General features: G+C 38.0%; 3 protein-coding genes and 1 long non-coding RNA gene across 4 annotated transcripts in view; 3 read left to right on the forward strand and 1 right to left on the reverse strand.

Moving 5' to 3' along the window:
• Positions 1-1,460, forward strand: part of LOC113469882 — a 5,717-nt gene extending 4,257 nt beyond the window's left edge. The window contains exon 2 of the long non-coding RNA XR_003393160.1: positions 1,109-1,460. This is a non-coding gene — a long non-coding RNA (uncharacterized LOC113469882). The remainder of the gene's footprint in view (positions 1-1,108) is intronic.
• Positions 1-11,715, forward strand: part of LOC103515076 (putative uncharacterized protein DDB_G0286901) — a 21,612-nt gene extending 9,897 nt beyond the window's left edge. Inside the window, exons 3-6 of the mRNA XM_026827879.1 lie at positions 6,062-6,653; positions 6,822-6,958; positions 9,039-9,288; positions 11,205-11,715. Of these exons, the coding sequence (XP_026683680.1) occupies positions 6,062-6,653; positions 6,822-6,958; positions 9,039-9,288; positions 11,205-11,614 (1,389 nt within the window). The 3' untranslated portion in view covers positions 11,615-11,715. The remainder of the gene's footprint in view (positions 1-6,061; positions 6,654-6,821; positions 6,959-9,038; positions 9,289-11,204) is intronic.
• Positions 7,170-8,111, forward strand: LOC103515072 (N-acetyltransferase 6). Its single transcript, XM_008479992.3, has 3 exons — positions 7,170-7,372; positions 7,681-7,817; positions 7,981-8,111. Exons 1-3 carry the CDS (start codon positions 7,272-7,274, stop codon positions 8,061-8,063), a joined length of 321 nt encoding a protein of 106 aa, XP_008478214.1. The 5' UTR covers positions 7,170-7,271; the 3' UTR covers positions 8,064-8,111.
• Positions 11,716-17,030: 5,315 nt separating the features above from the next.
• LOC103515077 (lactase-phlorizin hydrolase) overlaps positions 17,031-19,453 on the reverse strand; it is a gene marked incomplete in the record, with an annotated part of 29,939 nt that continues 27,516 nt past the window's right edge. The window contains 1 exon segment of the mRNA XM_026827880.1: positions 17,031-17,090. Coding sequence (XP_026683681.1) covers positions 17,031-17,090 — 60 coding nt within the window.

A 19,453-nucleotide genomic window follows, 5' to 3' on the forward strand; every position in this document is an offset into this window, starting at 1 on the left:
TGCAGTTCAAATCCCAGCAGTGACATGAACATAATTCGAAATTAAACAACTTGATTCCGTTTTTTAAAATGATAAATCGTTTTATTTTGTAAGCTCCGAAAATATAGGTATACGAAAGGGTCGAAAACTTCGATCATTATTGTTGTAAAATAAAGTGTACATATTTTCTCATTTCAATATTTCCTTATAACCCATTGTAAAATAAAAATACAAATAAATATAATTAATTAATTAATATTTCCTTATAAAACCTCGATCCCCGGTGTATCATTATTTCATTTTAGAAACAACAGTTCCTTATAAAGGTTATTTTGAATGAAGTCAGCCTGAACTCAGATTGACTGAGGCTAGTTTACAAAAACGAATTTTTCACCTCAGGTAATAATTAATAATACTGTAACAATAACTAGTGCAATAGTCCTCAACAAAAATAGACGTGGTACATAAGGGATCACGAAGAGACTGCCTTAACATAATAACAATAACTATAGGTAAATCGCTCTTGACTAAGAGAAAAACAATGATTACAAAGTGAAGAAAGACATCCATACTTGTACCAGTGGAAAAACTACACATTTCCAAGTCCAAGATTAATTTGGAACTACAGTCGAACCTGTCTAAGTGGGAATCCAAGGGACCGACAATTTTTTCTCCACTTATCCAGGTTTCCCAGTTAAAAAGTGTCCCCCTTAGAGAGGTTGCCATTTTCCTATTCCCACTAATAGAGGTAAATGTCAACACTGGTTTGGAGGAAGAGGAATATGCTATGTTTCCCTACAAATTCTCACTTACAGAGGTCCGCAGAAGGCTCCAGACCTAGGAAAATGGCAACCTTTCCCACTTACAGAGGCTCCGGAAGTCCGGACCTAGTATCTAGAAAAAGTCATTCCCACTTATAGAGGCTCAATTTTCCCATTTAAACGGGTTTTTTTTTGTAAAAAATGAAGGGGCCACGATTTTTTTCCCAGTTATCCAGGTTTCCCACTTAGACAGGTTCGACTCTGTAATTGAAAGTTTGTAATGCTAATCTCAAAGGAGCTTAGAGTAAAAAAAAGAGCTATAAACCAGTACAAATTCATATCTAAAGAGCTTTTCTTTAAAAAAGGAGGTCCCGGGTTCAATTCCCGGCGAAGTCGAAGTTTTTTCGAGTTGTTCCAGCTGTGCAGTTGCTAAGGTGTTGGATTTAATCGAGAGACTGCAGTTCAAATCCCAGCAGTGACATGAACATAATTCAAAATTAAACAACTGGATTCCGTTTTTTTAAAATGATAAATCGTTTTATTTTGTAAGCTCCGAAAATATAGGTATACGAAAGGGTCGAAAACTTCGATCATTATTGTTGTAAAATAAAGTGTACATATTTTCTCATTTCAATATTTCCTTATTACCCATTGTAAAATAAAAACACAAATAAATATAATTAATTAATTAATATTTCCTTATAAAACCTCGATCCCCGATGTATCATTATTTCATTTTAGAAACAACAGTTCCTTATAAAGGTTATTTTGAATGAAGTCAGCCTCAACTCAGATTGACTGAGGCTAGTTTACAAAAACGAAATTTTCACCCCAGTAATAATTAATAATACTATAACAATAACTAGTGCAATAGTCCTCAACAAAAATAGACGTGACACATGAGGGATCACGAAGAGACTGCCTTAACATAATAATAATAACTATAGGTAAATCACTCTTGACCAAGAGAAAAACAATGACTACAAAGTGAAGAAAGACATCCATACTTGTACCAGTGGAAAAACTACACATTTCCAAGATTAATTTGGAACTACAGTCGAACCTGTCTAATTGGGAATCCAAGGGACCGACAATTTTTTCCCACTTATCCAGGTTTCCCAGTTAAAAAGTGTCCCACTTAGAGAGGTTGCCATTATCCTATTCCCACTTATAGAGGTAAATGTCAACACTGGTTTGGAGGAAGAGGAATATGCTATGCTTCCCTATAAATTCCCACTTACAGAGGTCCGCAGAAGGCTCTAGACCTTGGAAAATGGCAACCTTTCCCACTTACAGAGGCTCCGGAAGTCCGACCGAGTATCTAGAAAAAGTCATTCCCACTTATAGAGGCTCAATTTTCCCATTTAAACAGGTTTTTTTTTAGTAAAAATTGAAGGGGCCACGATTTTTTCCCCCAGTTATCCAGGTGTCCCACTTAGACAGGTTCGACTTTGTAATTGAAAGTTTGTAATGCTAATCTCAAAGGAGCTTAGAGTAAAAAAAGAGCTATAAACCAGTACAAAAATAATGGCTAGCTTAGTTTAGTTGTTCAAACAAGTGCCCGAAAATGGTGTTTTACATAGTGTCATATGTAAAACAAGAGGATTTTTTTCCTCTTCTAAAACATTTGGAAATTGGCTCTTGGCTCATTTGGGATTATCATTAATCAATTATGTCATGAATTAGGTACAGTAGAGGGCACTACATTTTATAGCTAGGTACAATGTTTTTTTTAATGATGTTTGTACGAGTCCAACATTTATTTTGCCCCAAACAAAAGCAACTCCAATGCATGACAGTTTGATATGCATCACATCTCTGAGATAGGTACCTATTTGATATTTCATCGTTCAGATTCTGAAGGAACTTACTAATTGACTAACATAAAATAAGGCTATTTACCTTTAAGTAATGAAAGGAGACTCTTTAACCTTAGGATAACTAGATCAAAACTTACATCGCAACAAAACCTTTGTAAAATTTTACTTTGTGTTACTCCAAAAGTTTGATAGTTGGAACTTTAATAACATAGAGCTAAAATCAAAGGGAAAAGAAGGACAAGATAGGAGAAAGCCAACTTTTCCGAGAACAAACCTCATCTGTTTAACATTATTCTTACCGTTTCTATTATTACTGGATACTAGGTATTTGTGACTTTCTACTCCGACTCGAGTTTCGCCTATCTTATAGGCATCTTCATGGGAAATAATAGAAACGGTAAGAATAATGTTAATACATAGGATGTCTAATATAAACCTAACAAATAATCGCTCATCTGTTTAGGCTAAAGTTCGTCCTGGGCGGAACTCGAACCCGTGACCTAGTGCTTACAAGGTGGGCGCAATACCTTCCAAGCTAACTAGCCTAGCACATATTTCATGACTAGCTGAATTCCGTCGCTTCGCTCCGGAATCCCACTAGTTCATCCCGAGGCATGGCCAAACTTGTGGAAAAGGCATGGCCGAACTTTCATACTACATGTTTCACTTTTAATAAAATCTTTAGATTCTCTAGGACTAACAATTTCTTCAGAATTCTGTTCTTCTACGATGTCTTTAGCCTGGGTCAAAATATCTTCCCAAACCATTTGAGTGTTTCTTTCAGGACATGTATTTTTCTCTTCACTTGTGGAGAGGTCTGGTGATTCCATACTACATGCTTCACTTTTAATAAAATCTTTAGATTCTCTAGGACTAACAATTTCTTCAGAATTCTGTTCTTCTACTATGTCTTTTGCCTGGGTCAAAATATCTTCCCAAACCATTTGAGTGTTTCTTTCAGGACATGTATTTTTCTCTTCACTTGTGGAGAGGTCTGGTGATTGATTTGAACGACTGCTACTGATATGTAATTTTGCTTTTGTTTTGAAAGGAGTATTAATGGGATATGTGTCTCCCCAGTTAGATTTATTTTTTGATTGTTGGTTTTCAGATTCTTCATCAGATGATTCTAGATCATGTAGGACTTTTAGTAGATTATCTATACTATCATCATCATTATTGTCTTGTACATTTTTCCTTGGAGTTGGGTTCTTCTCATTATCAAGATCACTCTTGTTACCCTCAAACAACTGACAGAGATCAACTTCTACATCCTGAATATCACTACAGGAATTTGTTGACTTTGCAGACTCCATGGCACTCATGAGAGACGAAGACTTTCTGAGTGTTTTTGGCTTCAACTTGGAGCTATAGAATGTGCTTCTTGTCATATATCCACCAACTCTTTCTGAATTAGAAGATGTTTTCTTTTTAGACTTCATTGGTATCAGGTTGCAATTGTTTTTTAGAAATGATGCTTTGTTCATCATGACCTGAGAAAGAAATATGGTACATAGATTTTTAGTTATTCCTTAGGGTTCACTTTTTTTCTTCCCCCCCCCCAATTAAAGTCTTATGAGACACTAGAAATATTCTCATTTTAACATTAATTGAGCCACTATGAAGACTGTTATTCTAAGGTCTACAATACAGGTTTGTCTAATTTAGACAACAGTTGTTGACACACATGTTTAAAAGAAGAAAAGAGAAGCTTGGCCATGCAACAATTACATTACTTGGCTATACAGTAGTCCACCTTCTTCTTCTGTGTGCCATGTCCATTACTGTACATTGGCATCCACCTTTCAGGGCCAGATGTTTTGTTTAACTGGTAATTATGCAGAAGTCACATCCATGGAAAAGAAAAGCTCCTTTTTGTATTTAACCTAACCCTATAATAACACTAATCACTGCTCTAATTGTGAAAACTCCTTCTTGCGTTTACCTAACCCTATAATAACACTGGTCACTGCTTGATTGTGCCAGTTCCTTTGGTAGCAATATTCCAGGGACGTGACTTCTGCACAAGTACTGTTTACCCCTGAATAAAATTTGGCCATTAGATTTTTGGGCTTACAGGGACTAGGGTCTCTTTTTCTAGAAGTTCTAGTAAGTAGATACTTACATTTTACATGAATATCACTGATGATAGATTGTATGATGAAGGTAACTTTGTCTAATAATACTGATCACTTTATTCCACCAAATGTTCGTTGTCTGTCAAGAGTAATAAGAGTATTGGTTGCTTTTACAGTCAATGCAGGTCCTTGAAGCTTGAATTTGAGCGCTTGACTTCCTTCTGAGCACTTTCCTTTTACATTTTCTTATTTTTCTTCATCCTTCCATCTCCAAGTTTTTTTAAAATAATTATTTGAAATTTCCCTCCTTTTTTCGAATGCGGATGTTGGAAATCGCCAACGAACGTTGATAATGTACAGATCGTGTGTAGGCACCTTGGACGGGCTCATACGAGCCTCTTTGGATTTGTAGGTTGCAATTGTTTTTTAGAAATGATGTTTTGTTCATCATGACCTGAGAAAGAAATATAGTACATAGATTTTTAGTTATTTCTTAGGGTTCACTTTTTTCTTCTTCTTCTTCTTCTTTGTGTGCCATGTCCATTACTGTACATTGGCGTCCACCTTTCAGGGCCAGATGTTTTGTTTAACTGGTAATTATGCAGAAGTCACATCCATGGAAAAGAAAAGCTCCTTTTTGTATTTAACCTAACCCTATAATAACACTAATCACTGCTCTAATTGTGAAAACTCCTTCTTGCGTTTACCTAACCCTTATAATAACACTGGTCACTGCTTGATTGTGCCAGTTCCTTTGGTAGCAATATTCCAGGGACGTGACTTCTGCACAAGTACCGTTTAACCCCTGAATAAAACTTGGCCATTAGATTTTTGGGCTTATAGGGACTAGGGTCTCTTTTCCTAAAAGTTCTAGTAAGTAGATACTTACATTTTACATGAATATCACCGATGATAGATTGTATGATGAAGGTAACTTTGTCTAATAATACTGATCACTTTATTCCACCAAATGTTTGTTGTCTCTTAAGAGTAATAAGAGTATTGGTTGCTTTTACAGTCAATGCAGGTCCTTGAAGCTTGAATTTGAGCGTTTGACTTCCTTCTGGGCACTTTCCTTTTACATTTTCCTATTTTTTTTCATCCTTCATCTCCAAGTTTTTTTTCCTTTTTTAAATCAAAATATTTGAAATTTCCCTCCTTTTTTCGAATGCGGACACGAAAAAATACGCCCATGAAAAAATTATCAAAATACGATCTGTTGCCGTCGAATCGTGTGCGGATCTTGAAAATATTTTTTCCCGACCATGATCTAGCCTTGGCCTTGAGAAATTTCAAATTTTGGCAGAATTTCGAAAATGTTCAAATTTAATGGTGATAAGAAAAGAATAAAAGTTGGCTCTTAAGTTGCGTCTACACTTGAATCGATACCCACTCAACTGAGCTAACTTTTTCACCTCCACAGATCAATCTCCAGAAGCTGTCCACGTCCACTTCCTCCACCAACACCTCCACCACCCCCACCCGTCACCAATCACTGCCCAACTTCCTCGGTACCTTCGTCACTCCGGCTACACACCAAATCATTCTGCCGGCCGCCTCTGGGGCACTTACCCTACCGGCTGCCTCGGGGTCCGTTACTCTCCCGGCCAGCACTGGGTCACTTACCCTGCCGGCCGGTACCCCACTGGCCACCTCTGGGTCACTTACCCTCGGTGACAGAGTGCTCAGTTTGAACGGCGAGAGAACTCTAAGCTTAAACCCTACAGATGGGAGTCTTAGCTTAAATCCAGGCGATGGAAGGGTTAGCTTAAATCAGGCTGATGGGAATCTAAGCCTAAACCCTGTAGACGGAAGTGTCAGCTTAAACCTAACCGACGGATCTCTTAGTCGTGGCGATTTCCAGAATTCGGACGGAAATCTAAATCACGCGTTAAATATCAAAGAAGAAGCCCGGGGCGATTTCAGTCAAGAATCAAACCCTCGCGGGGATTTCAATCACAATCTGGAAGCGAGGAATTTGAACCGTGTGGACATGTGTAATATTAAGGAGGAAGGTGGAGGTGTGGATATGTTAATGGACGGAAATCTAAATCACGCGTTAAATATCAAAGAAGAAGCCCGGGCCGATTTCAGTCAAGAATCAAACCCTCGCGGCGATTTCAATCACAATCTGGAAGCGAGGAATTTGAACCGTGTGGACATGTGTAATATTAAGGAGGAAGGTGGAGGTGTGGATATGTTAACTGGAGGTGAGGAGTTTGCGTTGAGTTCGGCGGATGTGATGGAGTTGTTGGTGGATAAGCCCCCACCCCCCCAGTATGAAGTGGCCACCAAGTATCTCAAGAATAAACTCGCTCAGGTAAGACTCGATTTCCCGGCATCTGTAAAAAAATTCCGGCTGACTTTTAATTTCCAGAGAGAAACAATCAATAATTTATTGATGAGCTGCTCAGAGTCTGGGTTGCCATATAACACAGCCTACTGAAACAGATATGTTACATTAAAATCAAATTGAAAAGATGATTTAAAAGAAAAAAAAAAAAAAAAAAAAAAAAAAAAAAAAAAAAATGGTGATAAAAGAATTTACATGAAATTTTTGAGTTATTTTTAAATTTCTGTGTAATATCGAGTGTTTTCTCGCGTAAGAATGCCTTCTGTGTTCAGTTTACACCATGGCGGATCTTATTCTGTTACCTATTCACTATCATCCAGACTATATGAATGAAACTTGCCGTCTCATCAACAGGGAATGGCCAAAATCCTTCACGGCAAGGTAATCATGTTTTTCAAAAACTCATTCAACTCTTATTTTTCCATGAGTTTATACTTTATACCCAAGTCTACTACTCTTTGTTAATTCCCCTTAGCCCTCTCAGGAGTGTTAGCTTTGGCCTACAAATGTCAACATCTCTCCGAGCTCAAAGATGTGAACAACATCCAAAACAAGATGTTAAAAAAGACTAATAAATTGTAATCCAAGGCCCTCTCCCAAGACTGCATGCCATACTCTTTAGTCCCATGTACAGAAAAAAATATCACTTACCATTTGCGAAGAAAAACATGACCTATTTTCTATTTCAGATATCTTAGCTTGTCTACGTCTTGTGATAAGTTGCCCACATCCTTTGTTTTGGTTAACCAGAAAACCAACCTTGTTGTGGGCCATGCCAAAGTTACTGCAGTCAAAACCATTCCATCAGCAGTTTATATTGAATCAGGTAATGTGAATCATAGGATATTGATTTTATTTTTTATTATTATATTTTACATGGTATTTTACAAGTGCATTACCATTGGACAAATGTTGCTCTATATTAAATTAAAATACAACTTTCATTGTTTTCCCCGAGATTAATGATCCATTTCTTTATCTTGTTTCAGTTGTGATTGACAAAATATACCGAGGAAAAGGCTGGGGTCTCGAACTGATGAAGCAACTCCACTCTTATCTTGTCATCAAGTAATTTAATCTTACCCTCTTGTCTAACATCTAAAAACCAAAAACCAAACCCAGGGTAATACAGGTTAAATTCTCTCGGCATGGGTCTGTGCTCTACCATTTGTCAATCCCCAGTGCAACTTGAAACAGTTTGTGTATCCCCAATGCAACTTGGAATCCCTATGTGACTTGTGGTCTGGTTTGTCTGGATGATGGACAATCTAAGTTGAAATTTGGTTTGAGTGAAACTATTGGATGAATCAATCTGATAGTTTGTTTTTAAATTTTCAAGACCAATCTGAATACTTACTAAATTCAACTGTCTAACTTGAACCAAGTTTGACCTCAGGATGAGTTGATTTTGACAGTTTGTGAACCCTGTTTAATTCAATTTATTTTTAAACACCTAGGAAGAAAAAATATTCCATCCTAACCTTTTAATTTTTCAAAGGTAGAACCTTGACTGACTATGAAAAATTCCATTATCCTTCTCTTCAAAATACAGGTTCTGTTGTATTTTTCCCCCCATTTTTTTTTTTTTTTTTTTTTTTTTTTTAAAAAAAAAGAGAGAAGATAGGATAGGAGAAAGCCAGTCGTTCCGCGAATTTCGAGAACGAACATGATACGTTCAAAATACATAAAATCCACCTCGGGTGGGAATCGAACCCGCGGCCTAGCGCTTACAAGACTCGTTACCAACCAAGCTAACGAGGTTGGCTACAGATCATCTTACATGATTATGTAGGTGTCTGTTTACTCCATGCTTCATCATGTTTAGAATAGAATAGAATAGAATATACCTTGTTTATCCTACTGAGATATGACTGAAAGTCCCTTTACCCCCGCAGTCTAACCAAGGTCTCCTATATTTTGACATATTATAGGGGACATAGTTTACAGTCATATACAGTTTTAATGTTTTTAATCGTTTTTATCAATGCAAATTTTATTTTTTTAATTACAAATTAAATACAACGTCCCTCTTTTTCCCGTCTCTCAGGAGTTTCAAACCAACAACCCGTCGACTGTCAAGCCCGCGGACGGGGGTCAGCTCAAGGTCAAATCCCAACTACTCGACGACATTATCGATATTCTGATCAAAAATGGCGACGTGTCCCCTTCTGCTGCTGATCCCAATACGCCCCCCACCCTGGGCAGCAAGCAACAGCCCCCATCATTCCTCAGCACCGGGGTGACAACGGCCCCCACCATAGATGACGAGGCGCATCAAATCGATTTACATAGTTTGGGTATGATTTTTTTGTAATCACCTTTAACTCATTTAAGTAAATAATTATCTTTTTAATTATTCCATTTTGTGTGATTGACATCCTATTAGTGAAATCTCCAATAAATCTCTTTGTTTTCATTATTCCCTCACACAGATTTATTTGGAACCTTTGGAACACCCATTAAGATTACATAGTTTGGGTGAGTATGAAAATCCAATTTGAAGAAATAAGGATTCAGCTTTTTTTCTTTTATCCTGAACGGATAACGTCGTTCATTCTCAGGAATCGAACCCGTGACCTAGCACTTACGAGGCAGACGCGCTACCCTCCATGCAGTCTTCAGTCTAAGCTAACTAGGCCCATTAAGAAAGACGTCCAGGGCAATATTGACAAGTTAACAACCGTGTACAACCAGAACGTACCAAGGCATGCCAACCTCATACACATGCTCAAATCGGAACTACCACGAGGTGGAATGGCTACCGAGTCCCTCATGTGGCTCAGGCGAGGGCTGCACTTCTTCTGTGAATTCTTCGAGCTCCTACGGCACGACTTTGAGAACAGCAAGGTGAAGGATGACCTCAAGGAGTATATTCGTAAAGCATACGATGTGCATCTGTGGCTTCCTTTGTTTTTGGTCAATCGAGTGGATGCCCTTCGCACTCAACCTTTGCTATTTCTTTAGCAAGGGAAATTCAAGAACTACCACGAGGTGGAATGGCTACCGAGTCCCTCATGTGGCTCAGGCGAGGGCTGCACTTCTTCTGTGAATTCTTTGAGCTCCTACGGCACGACTTTGAGAACAGCAAGGTGAAGGATGACCTCAAGGAGTATATTCGTAAAGCATACGATGTGCATCTGAGGCAGCACGACTTTGAGAACAGCAAGGTGAAGGATGACCTCAAGGAGTATATTCGTAAAGCATATGATGTGCATCTGAGGCGACACCATAACTGGTTTATCCAGCAGACTTTCAAGGTATTTCCCCCCCTAATATCTCTGCAGGTTTTTAGTGACAGGGTTTTACCCTTTATGGAGTGATAAACTACCTATACTTACATTAATTCCTTTAGCCTTAGTGGGGCTGGGGAAAGCCAGCAATATGCAACTGTCCAGAGATGGCCACCCATTCATTTACCATCCACATGAAATGTTGCTTAACTTAAGTGAACCATTGGGAACAGGTGCATTCAACATTTTAAATTTGATTTCTCTGTACCTGTTCATTTCTTTGTTCCACAGTAACTCTAAAATGGTTTCAAGTTCAAGTCAAATAATGAAATGAGCATAGTGTACTGATTGGAGAAAGACATTTGTCACAAATGTTTGTCCTTAAAACTTAATTTTCTTAATAATACATAGTTTGGGTTAGTATGAAAATCCAATTTGAAGAAATAAGGATTCAGCTTTTTTTCTTTTATCCTGAACGGATAACGTTGTTCATTCTCAGGAATCGAACCCGTGACCTAGCACTTACGAGGCAGACGCGCTACCCTCCATGCAGTCTTCAGTCTAAGCTAACTAGGCTTTCTATTTTACTCTGTAAAAAGGTCAAATTGAAGTAAATAATCATCCCTAAAGAGGATTTCAAGGTTTATTTAAAAAAAAAATCTTCTTCCTTTGTTTTTGGTCAATCAAAATTTTACGAGTGGATGCCCTTCGCACTCAACCTTTGCTATTTCTTTAGCAAGGGAAATTCAGGCTGGTATACTCCCAAAAAAAAAAAATTCCTTTGTTTTTGGTCAATCGAGTGGATGCCCTTCGCACTCAACCTTTGCTATTTCTTTAGCAAGGGAAATTCAGGCTGGTATACTCCCTGTTTGAGTCTTCCAGCGAGACCAAGCTGATCTACTCCCTGTTTAAAAGGCCCCCAGCCAGACCTCGTTTTAAATTAAATTGAAATAAACTTAATGATTGAACGCTTCCCCCCACAGGTCTGGATATCGAGCAGTATCCCATGGACCTGGGTGATGACGTCACTGGCTCCTCCCACCCTCCCGGCTCAACCAATGAGGACGTAGAACTCATGGACGTCGACACTGATTGGCTAGAGAAGTTTATCAGCGACGACCCCATCCTCTCACCTCCCCCGCCCCGTAGCAACGCGAATAGCGTCCTTAGCAACGGGAACAGCGTGCTTAGCAACGCCAATAGCTTGCTTAGCAACACAAACGGCGTCCTTAGTAACGACCACGATCCTCTGCTGTCGAATAATTCGAGTTTTTGGAATGACTTTCTGTTAAGTGACACCCACGACTCGAACGGAGGCAGTGGGGACTTCAAGATGCTTAATGATCATGAGCTGGGCTACGGTTGTTGGGATAGAATAGATTATGCTACCTGATATACACCCCCCGCCGCTCCTGTGAACGGGAGACTGCTGAGTGGAAGGTAAAACCCAGCCGTTCTAAGAACGAACCTTTGTTTAGGAGAAAATTCGCGCCGCGCGGGAATTATACCCGCGAGCCCTTACAAAACATGGAACCTGCCGTGTACAAGAGTATGCAACACTTCCTTTCTCATCTGCAAAACAATCTACAAGTCCTTCAGGATTTCTACAGGAAACACCAGCTCGAGCCATGAAGTCCGGTATTCGAACCTAGCACCTCCAGGTGCCTTTTTTTTTTTTTTTTTTTTTACGACGCTCTAGGTAAAACCCAGCCGTTCTAAGAACGAACCTTTGTTTCTCGCGAGCCCTTACAAGAAGGTAAAACCCAGCCGTTCTAAGAACGAACCTTTGTTTAGGAGAAAATTCGCGCCGCGCGGGAATTATACCCGCGAGCCCTTACAAGACAGAAGTGTCACCCTCCAAGCGAACGAGGCTCACTTGTCCAAAACTTTAGACATATTATGTATAGTTATGAAGTTGTGCAATATTAATCTGTTGAGATGAAGGCACTATCTGTCAATCTAGAGAGAGAATCAATAGAATTTATTGACGGACTGTCCATATTTTATTGAGAATACTACATATTTTATATTTTATTGTCATAAGTAGCTCTCAGAGGTAAAACGATTGACTTTTAATTCAGGGGCTAGGGTTCGAGACCCATTAGTGACATAAAAATTTATAGTAACGTAGCGTCGTCTTGCAGGTGTTTGTAAAAGCTTTCCTTAAACAAATTAATACCTCTAATTTCATCCTTCTCTCATAACTCAACCTTTAATATGAGTTGATTTAGTAGACACACTGGAGTGTGTGCTCAAACTGCTCACTTATTTATCCCATGTTTTGTTCCACTTCAAATTCTGTATTTTGCTTTTTCTGTCTTATAAAAATCTGCGTACTTTATAATAAGTCAATTTCACATCTACTTTGAAGTTTTTTTTTTTCAATTGGCAGTAAATAAGGTATCGAATTTGACGCACCCTAATAAATTTAAGTAGATAAATAAAAAAAGTTGTTAAATAACATTTTTTGTCTTTTGGATGATTTTTGGTTTATAAAGTACGAGGATTTGTTTCGTTGTTGTTCTAATTTTTAAGAATGTCAACTTTTTATTATGTGACCAATAACTTTATTTAGAAATGTTTGTTTAGATAAATTCTCTTCCATATGTAGCTTGTTTAAACCTCGTTTTCCCCAGGTTTTTAATCGCTTTCAAAGTATAATTAATTTTCATTGTTTTTCTTCTTTTCCAAGTTGTAAATATGTAGGTAATTTTATTAATCAATTTCACTTACTTCCAAACCTAAAAAATTTAAACATGACACATAGATATGTACATATGTATTTCTCTTCGTTTTTATCAAAATAAAAATAACAACCTTTATCTTTCTCCCATGGTAAAAAAATAAATAATTAAAAAATGCCTTAAATATTATTTAAAATCTGACGTTTCAATAATTTATTCAGGTTACTCATCAGGTACCAACTACAACCACTGAAAACTTCGTTAGTTATACAGTGACCTTTGAATAGATTAGTTGCGCTTACTTTGGGTGATGTTTCAAAGTCATAGAGCAGGAAAAATGAGGACCAACAGAATTTTTCTTTTTCTTCTACGACTTCTAGATCCCGAGATAAATCGATTAAAAAAATGCCGGTAAATCGTGAACTTTGACGTCACGGCATACGCTCCAGTAGGCGATGACGTCACATCAAATGTCCCGAGCAAAGCTCCCTCGCAGGCAACGCATTAATGTGTTTGTGCGCATACATTTCTGCGCAGTTCTTTCTGCTCCTCTGCTAACGCGCTTGCATAGTGGCGCTACCTAGCGGACAAAAATAGCAACTGCGTTAAGTCTGACGTCACAAATCTTTGAACTCTTTCATTATAAAAATTGAATTTTCGACCTTTTACAGTTATTTTTTCGGAGTTTTGACCTCAGATTTGGATTTTTCCCAACTTTTTACATAGGAATCGACCATTTATTTATAATTTTTACCCATTTGCAACTGCTCCATAAAACTTCATTGTGATAGAAAGAATTTTTTTAGAGGTTTGACAGAGGGAACTGTAACTGCTAAGGTCTTATTTATCGTCCTGAATTCGAAGAGAGAAGGAAGACAGGATAAAGCCTGCCGTTTCGAGAACGAACATTATCCGTTCAGGATAAAAACCGCCCCGGGCGAGAACAGAACCCGCTGCCTAGCGCTTACAAGATAGACGCGCTACCAACCAAGCAGTGATGTTGAACTATACGTAAGGGTAATAGAAAGTAAAATGATCACTCGGCTACCACGATCAAAACTGGCTTCACTTTTTCTTCATCCGCCCAATCCACTGTTCACCATATCCGAGTTTACCAATTTCTCCTCTCCGCGCGCCCTATTTTGGGAACCCCTCACAACCTCACATTTAAAATTTGAGATCCGCAGCTGACTTCACGTATGTTAAACACTGGCCAAGTTGATGGAAGTTGGATTTTGGAACTTTTGGAAGAGGAAAGAGAAGGGGGTCTGGGGGTTGGAGTTGGAGAATATAAAGAAGGAAAGGGTTGAGTTAACGGGATAATCTGATTATCTCGGGATTGATAAGGGAAATCGATTAGCCACATAAAAGAAATGAAAACTGTTGATAAAGATATAAGATAGTTCCCGGAGATCGGAAAAGAGTGAAGGAAACGTCACAGTATGACAAGTACTGGTTAAGTTGAGTTGATTCACTTTTGAAAAGTTCAAGTGACCCGTAAAACACTCTTCAGATTAATTAGGTAAGTTCATAACAGACTAGCTCTTAAACAATGAAACTTAAGTTGTCGGGACTTTAGGAGTTTTTTTTTTCCTGGAAACAACTTTCCACTTTGCATCATTGCAATAAAAATGGTGTAATGATCTAATCAGTTCTGCTCTGCATGGTTCCTGTATAAAGTCCCTAAGGAAATCACCTTTAAGATATTTTCAATCTTATATTATAAGAACAAGATCCATTCACTCATTCACATTTCACACACTGATCGCTCTATCTCGAGAACCACAACACCTAGAGAATAAAGAAGAAAGAAGGTGAAGGAAAAGGAAAGGCAAAGGGTTGAGTTAACCTTAACGGGATAATCTGATTCAGATTCTGATTATCTCAGGATTGATATTGATAAGGGAAATCGATTAGCCACATAGCACATAAAAGAAATGAAAACTGTTGATAAAGATATAAGATAGTTCCCGGAGATCGGAAAAGAGTGAAGGAAACGTCACAGTATGACAAGTACTGGTTAAGTTGTGTTGATTCACTTTTGAAAAGTTCAAGTGACCCGTAAAACACTCTTCAGATTAATTAGGTAAGTTCATAACTAGCCCTTAAAAAATGAAACTTAAGTTGTCGGGACTTTAGGAGTTTTTTTTTTCCTGGAAACAACTTTGCATCATTGCAATGAAAATGGTGTAATGATCTAATTAGTTCAGCTCTGTATGGTTCTTGTATATGTTGATTCACTTTTGAAAAGTTCAAGTGACCCGTAAAACACTCTTCAGATTAATTAGGTAAGTTCATAACTAGCCCTTAAAAAATGAAACTTAAGTTGTCGGGACTTTAGGAGTTTTTTTTTTTCCTGGAAACAACTTTGCATCATTGCAATGAAAATGGTGTAATGATCTAATTAGTTCAGCTCTGTATGGTTCTTGTATATTTAAAGTCCCTAAGGAAATCACCTTTAAGATATTTTCAATAATTTTATATGAGTGACATGAGTGTACTGCAGAACTAAAAGAGCCCTTAAAGGGCCCCACAAAAAACCTGATGGTTTCTAAAGTAATTGTAAATTTTCCTCTATGTATTGAATTTTATCAAAATTGAACAAAGTATTTGAAATTCATGGTGAAACCATCCACAAACACCAACAAGTAAAAATTGTATTAGTATTGAATTTTATCAAAATTGAACAAAGTATTTGAAATTCATGGTGAAACCATCCACAAACACCAACAAGTAAAAATTGTATTAAAGTTGAAAATGAGCACTCCCTTTTTTTAAATTTTGTTCAGATAGAATTTGAAATTTTGATCCATACTTTGACATTTTTCTCTCTCAGGAAGTGAATGGAATAATCATGAGCTACATAGATGAAGGTGAAAATGAGTTCATTGAAGTGGAAGACTCAAGTAAAACAGACACAATATTCCTACAGCTAACTCATTTCCCCACAGCCAATGAAGAGCACATTTGTACGGCAGGATTTCTTCAAGCTTCAAGAGGCATTGTGATATTAATAGGTTTGTAGTTTCGTACCTATCTAATAAGATACCCAAGTAATTCAAAAAAATAATTCAAAGTTTTTTGGTTCTTGTGAATCCAGACTTCTGGTATCGGCAGAATAATTGGATTCTAAGGGGTTTAATGTGTTTGTGATTTTTTTGCCATCACCTTTAACTCATTTAAGTAAATAATTATCTTTTTAATTATTCCATTTTGTGTGATTGACCTCCTATTAGTGAAATCTCCAATAATGTACCTATCTAATAAGATACCCAAGTAATTCAAAACAAGAATTCAAAGTTTTTTGGTTCTTGTGAATCCAGACTCCTGGTATCGGCAGAATAATTGGATTCTAAGGGGTTTAATGTGTTTATGATTTTTTTGCAATCACCTTTAACTCATTTAAGTAAATAATTATCTTTTTAATTATTCCATTTTGTGTGATTGACCTCCTATTAGTGAAATCTCCAATAAATCTCTTTGTTTTCATTATTCCCTCACACAGATTTATTTGGAACCTTCGGAACACCCATTAAGAACTTTATCTTATAGCTTATAACTCTTATAAGTGATTATTGACCTAGGTGACTATCAATTATTTTAGCAATTACGTGGCTGAGAGGGGATCACACTTGTCTTGTCTTGCACAACATAGATACCGGGTTCATATAAAGAGGCCCTCACGCAGCTTCACCACAAATTCCAAACTCATTATTTAGAATGCCGAACTTGTAGAAAATAATAATAAAAAAAAACGGTCGTGCTGCGCGCTCCCTATTAGCTGCATAGTTATCAAACTAAAAACATAAACGAAACTCAAAATGTTGGTCGAGAGCGGAACATTTCTCTCCCGCAGTCTCTGCACTCTGTGTATTTCTCATGGTGGAGATTTTAGCATCCAAAATTGATATCTCAGGATCGGTTCAGATTTTCGCAAAATCCTTTCTTATTGCACACCTAGACCATAAAAGGAATATTCCTACCAAATTTCAGCTTTCTAGGTCTTGTGATTCTTGAGATCTCGAGATAGAGCGATCAGTGTGTGAAATGTGAATGAGTGAATGGATCTTGTTCTTATAATATAAGATGTAGATAGGTAGGTATTATTTACAAAGTTCTCCAAACTTACGTGTATCCACACAACCATTCAAAATTGTCCAACAGAGACCAAGCTGTGTATCCAATCACATTGCACTTGTCCTCTCCTATCGCTTTCGATAATGCCGTTAGGTATTTCTGAAACCAAAATCATTGAAGATAAATACAGTTGATAAGCGTCCACAACGGAGACTGACCATTGACCCTAGACTAGGTCCAAGAAAAAAGAAACAAACCATATCAATGAGTAATAATGATTCTAATGAATATAAGCGTCCATGAACACCCCATACGTGTCACAAGCTCTGCTTATAGGAATGGGTATGTCATTTAAAAAAAATTAGTATGTTCTGAGAGTTATATTGAAAATTAATAAATAGAAACTTATTAAATTAAATTAAAATAAGAGAGAAGAAAGTTAGATAAGTATGTACATAGCAGAGATGGATAGATAAAGGTTAGCCTTTGATATATTCAAAGACACGCTTTGAGCAGTCGCGTTTTGCACTCAGTTCATCTGGCTCATTGAAATGAGTCTAATAGTACATATCTCTCTAGAAGTAGTCCGAGTGAGTGAGTCAGTGAATTACTTACCTATATCTGGTGTGTAGCCAAGCTCTCTTCTTATCATACTGGTAATGTTGAACCAGACTCTCCTTTATAACTCGTTCACTCTACACATCTTAATTAGTCCAAGTGAGTGAGTCAGTGAGTTACTCACCTATATCTGGTGTGTAGCCATGCTCTCTTCTTATCATACTGGTAATGTTGAACCAGACTCTCCTTTATAACTCATTCACTCTACACATCTTAATTAGTCCAAGTGAGTGAGTCAGTGAGTTACACACCTATATCTGATGTGTAGCCATGCTCTCTTCTTATCATACTGGTAATGTTGAACCAGACTCTCCTTTATAACTCATTCACTCTACACATCTTAATTAGTCCAAGTGAGTGAGTCAGTGAGTTACTCACCTATATCTGGTGTGTAGCCAAGCTCTCTTCTTATCATACTGGTAATGTTGAACCAGACTCTCCTTTATAACTCGTTCACTCTACACATCTTAATTAGTCCAAGTGAGTGAGTCAGTGAGTTACTCACCTATATCTGGTGTGTAGCCATGCTCTCTTCTTATCATACTGGTAATGTTGAACCAGACTCTCCTTTATAACTCATTCACTCTACACATCTTAATTAGTGTAGATAGGTAGGTATTATTTACAAAGTTCTCCAAACTTACGTGTATCCACACAACCATTCAAAATTATCCAACAGAGACCAAGCTGTGTATCCAATCACATTGCACTTGTCCTCTCCTATCGCTTTCGACAATGCCGTTAGGTATTTCTGAAACCAAAATCATTGAAGATAAATACAGTTGATAAGCGTCCACAACGGAGCGACTGACCATTGACCCTAGACTAGGTCCAAGAAAAAAGAAACAAACCATATCAATGAGTAATAATGATTCTAATGAATATAAGCGTCCCCTACGGAGCCTTGGCCACAGCTCCAACCTCCAACCCTAGTATCGACCCTATCAGAAAATGAAGACATTTTCTCGCCACGGGATCAGTCCAGAGGTTGGATCCAGAGTGTTGTGGGTTTGGATGGGCAGGAGAACAAGTGCCAGACATCGTGGTTGAGACTCTGGCAGAGAGGACAGGTGTCTGCTACTGAGGGGTCGAGTCCGGCCTTGTAGTTATTTAGGAGTTTGGACCGAAGCTGAGCCAAGCTTGGAGGGTAGTACATCTGCCTTGTAAGCGCTTAGTCGAGGATTCGTTTCCCGCCCGGGACGAATTTTATACTAAACAGATAAGGTTCGTTCTCGGAAGGGCTTTCTCCTATCCTGTCCTTCTCTCTTAGATTTCTGGACCATAACACCCCCGTTGTTACAGTTCCCTCTATCAAAGGGTAAGTGTACCATTTATTCGCCCACCTAAAAAACGTACCATTTATTGGCCCACCTGCCCACATTTATTTTTCTAATTTTTGTTTTTATGACTACAATTTTGAAATACCACTGGTTCGATAGCAGTCTTTAAGCCCTTTCTTTTGATGAAATTGGATCTTGAAAAAGTTCGTCCAGTTCAGACTTATGTGGCGTAGACCCACAGGTGGGCCAATAAATGGTACGTTTTTTAGGTGGGCGAATAAATGGTACACTTACCCTATATTTTATTCTACCTTCCTACCTGCCTAAAGCCTAAAGCTGTGATAATTATAACTCTGTTGAACAAATTATTCTTGAAAAAGTTTTAAACTTCCCCTCCCTTCTTTCCTCTCCGTCCCCTTCTCTTCTTACCTTCTTCCAGCCTCTCCTCCTTCCTCTCTCCCTTCCTTCTCCATCTCCTTCTCCCACTCCTTCTCTCTCTTTCTCCCTCTCCCACTCCTTTTTCCAGGCTCTCCTCCTTCCCTTCTCTCTCTCTCTCTCTCTCCCTCTCTCTCT

This window comes from Diaphorina citri, unplaced genomic scaffold, assembly GCF_000475195.1.
Source record: "Diaphorina citri unplaced genomic scaffold, Diaci psyllid genome assembly version 1.1 scaffold1268, whole genome shotgun sequence".
In the NCBI taxonomy this organism is placed as follows: Eukaryota; Metazoa; Arthropoda; class Insecta; order Hemiptera; family Psyllidae; genus Diaphorina; species Diaphorina citri.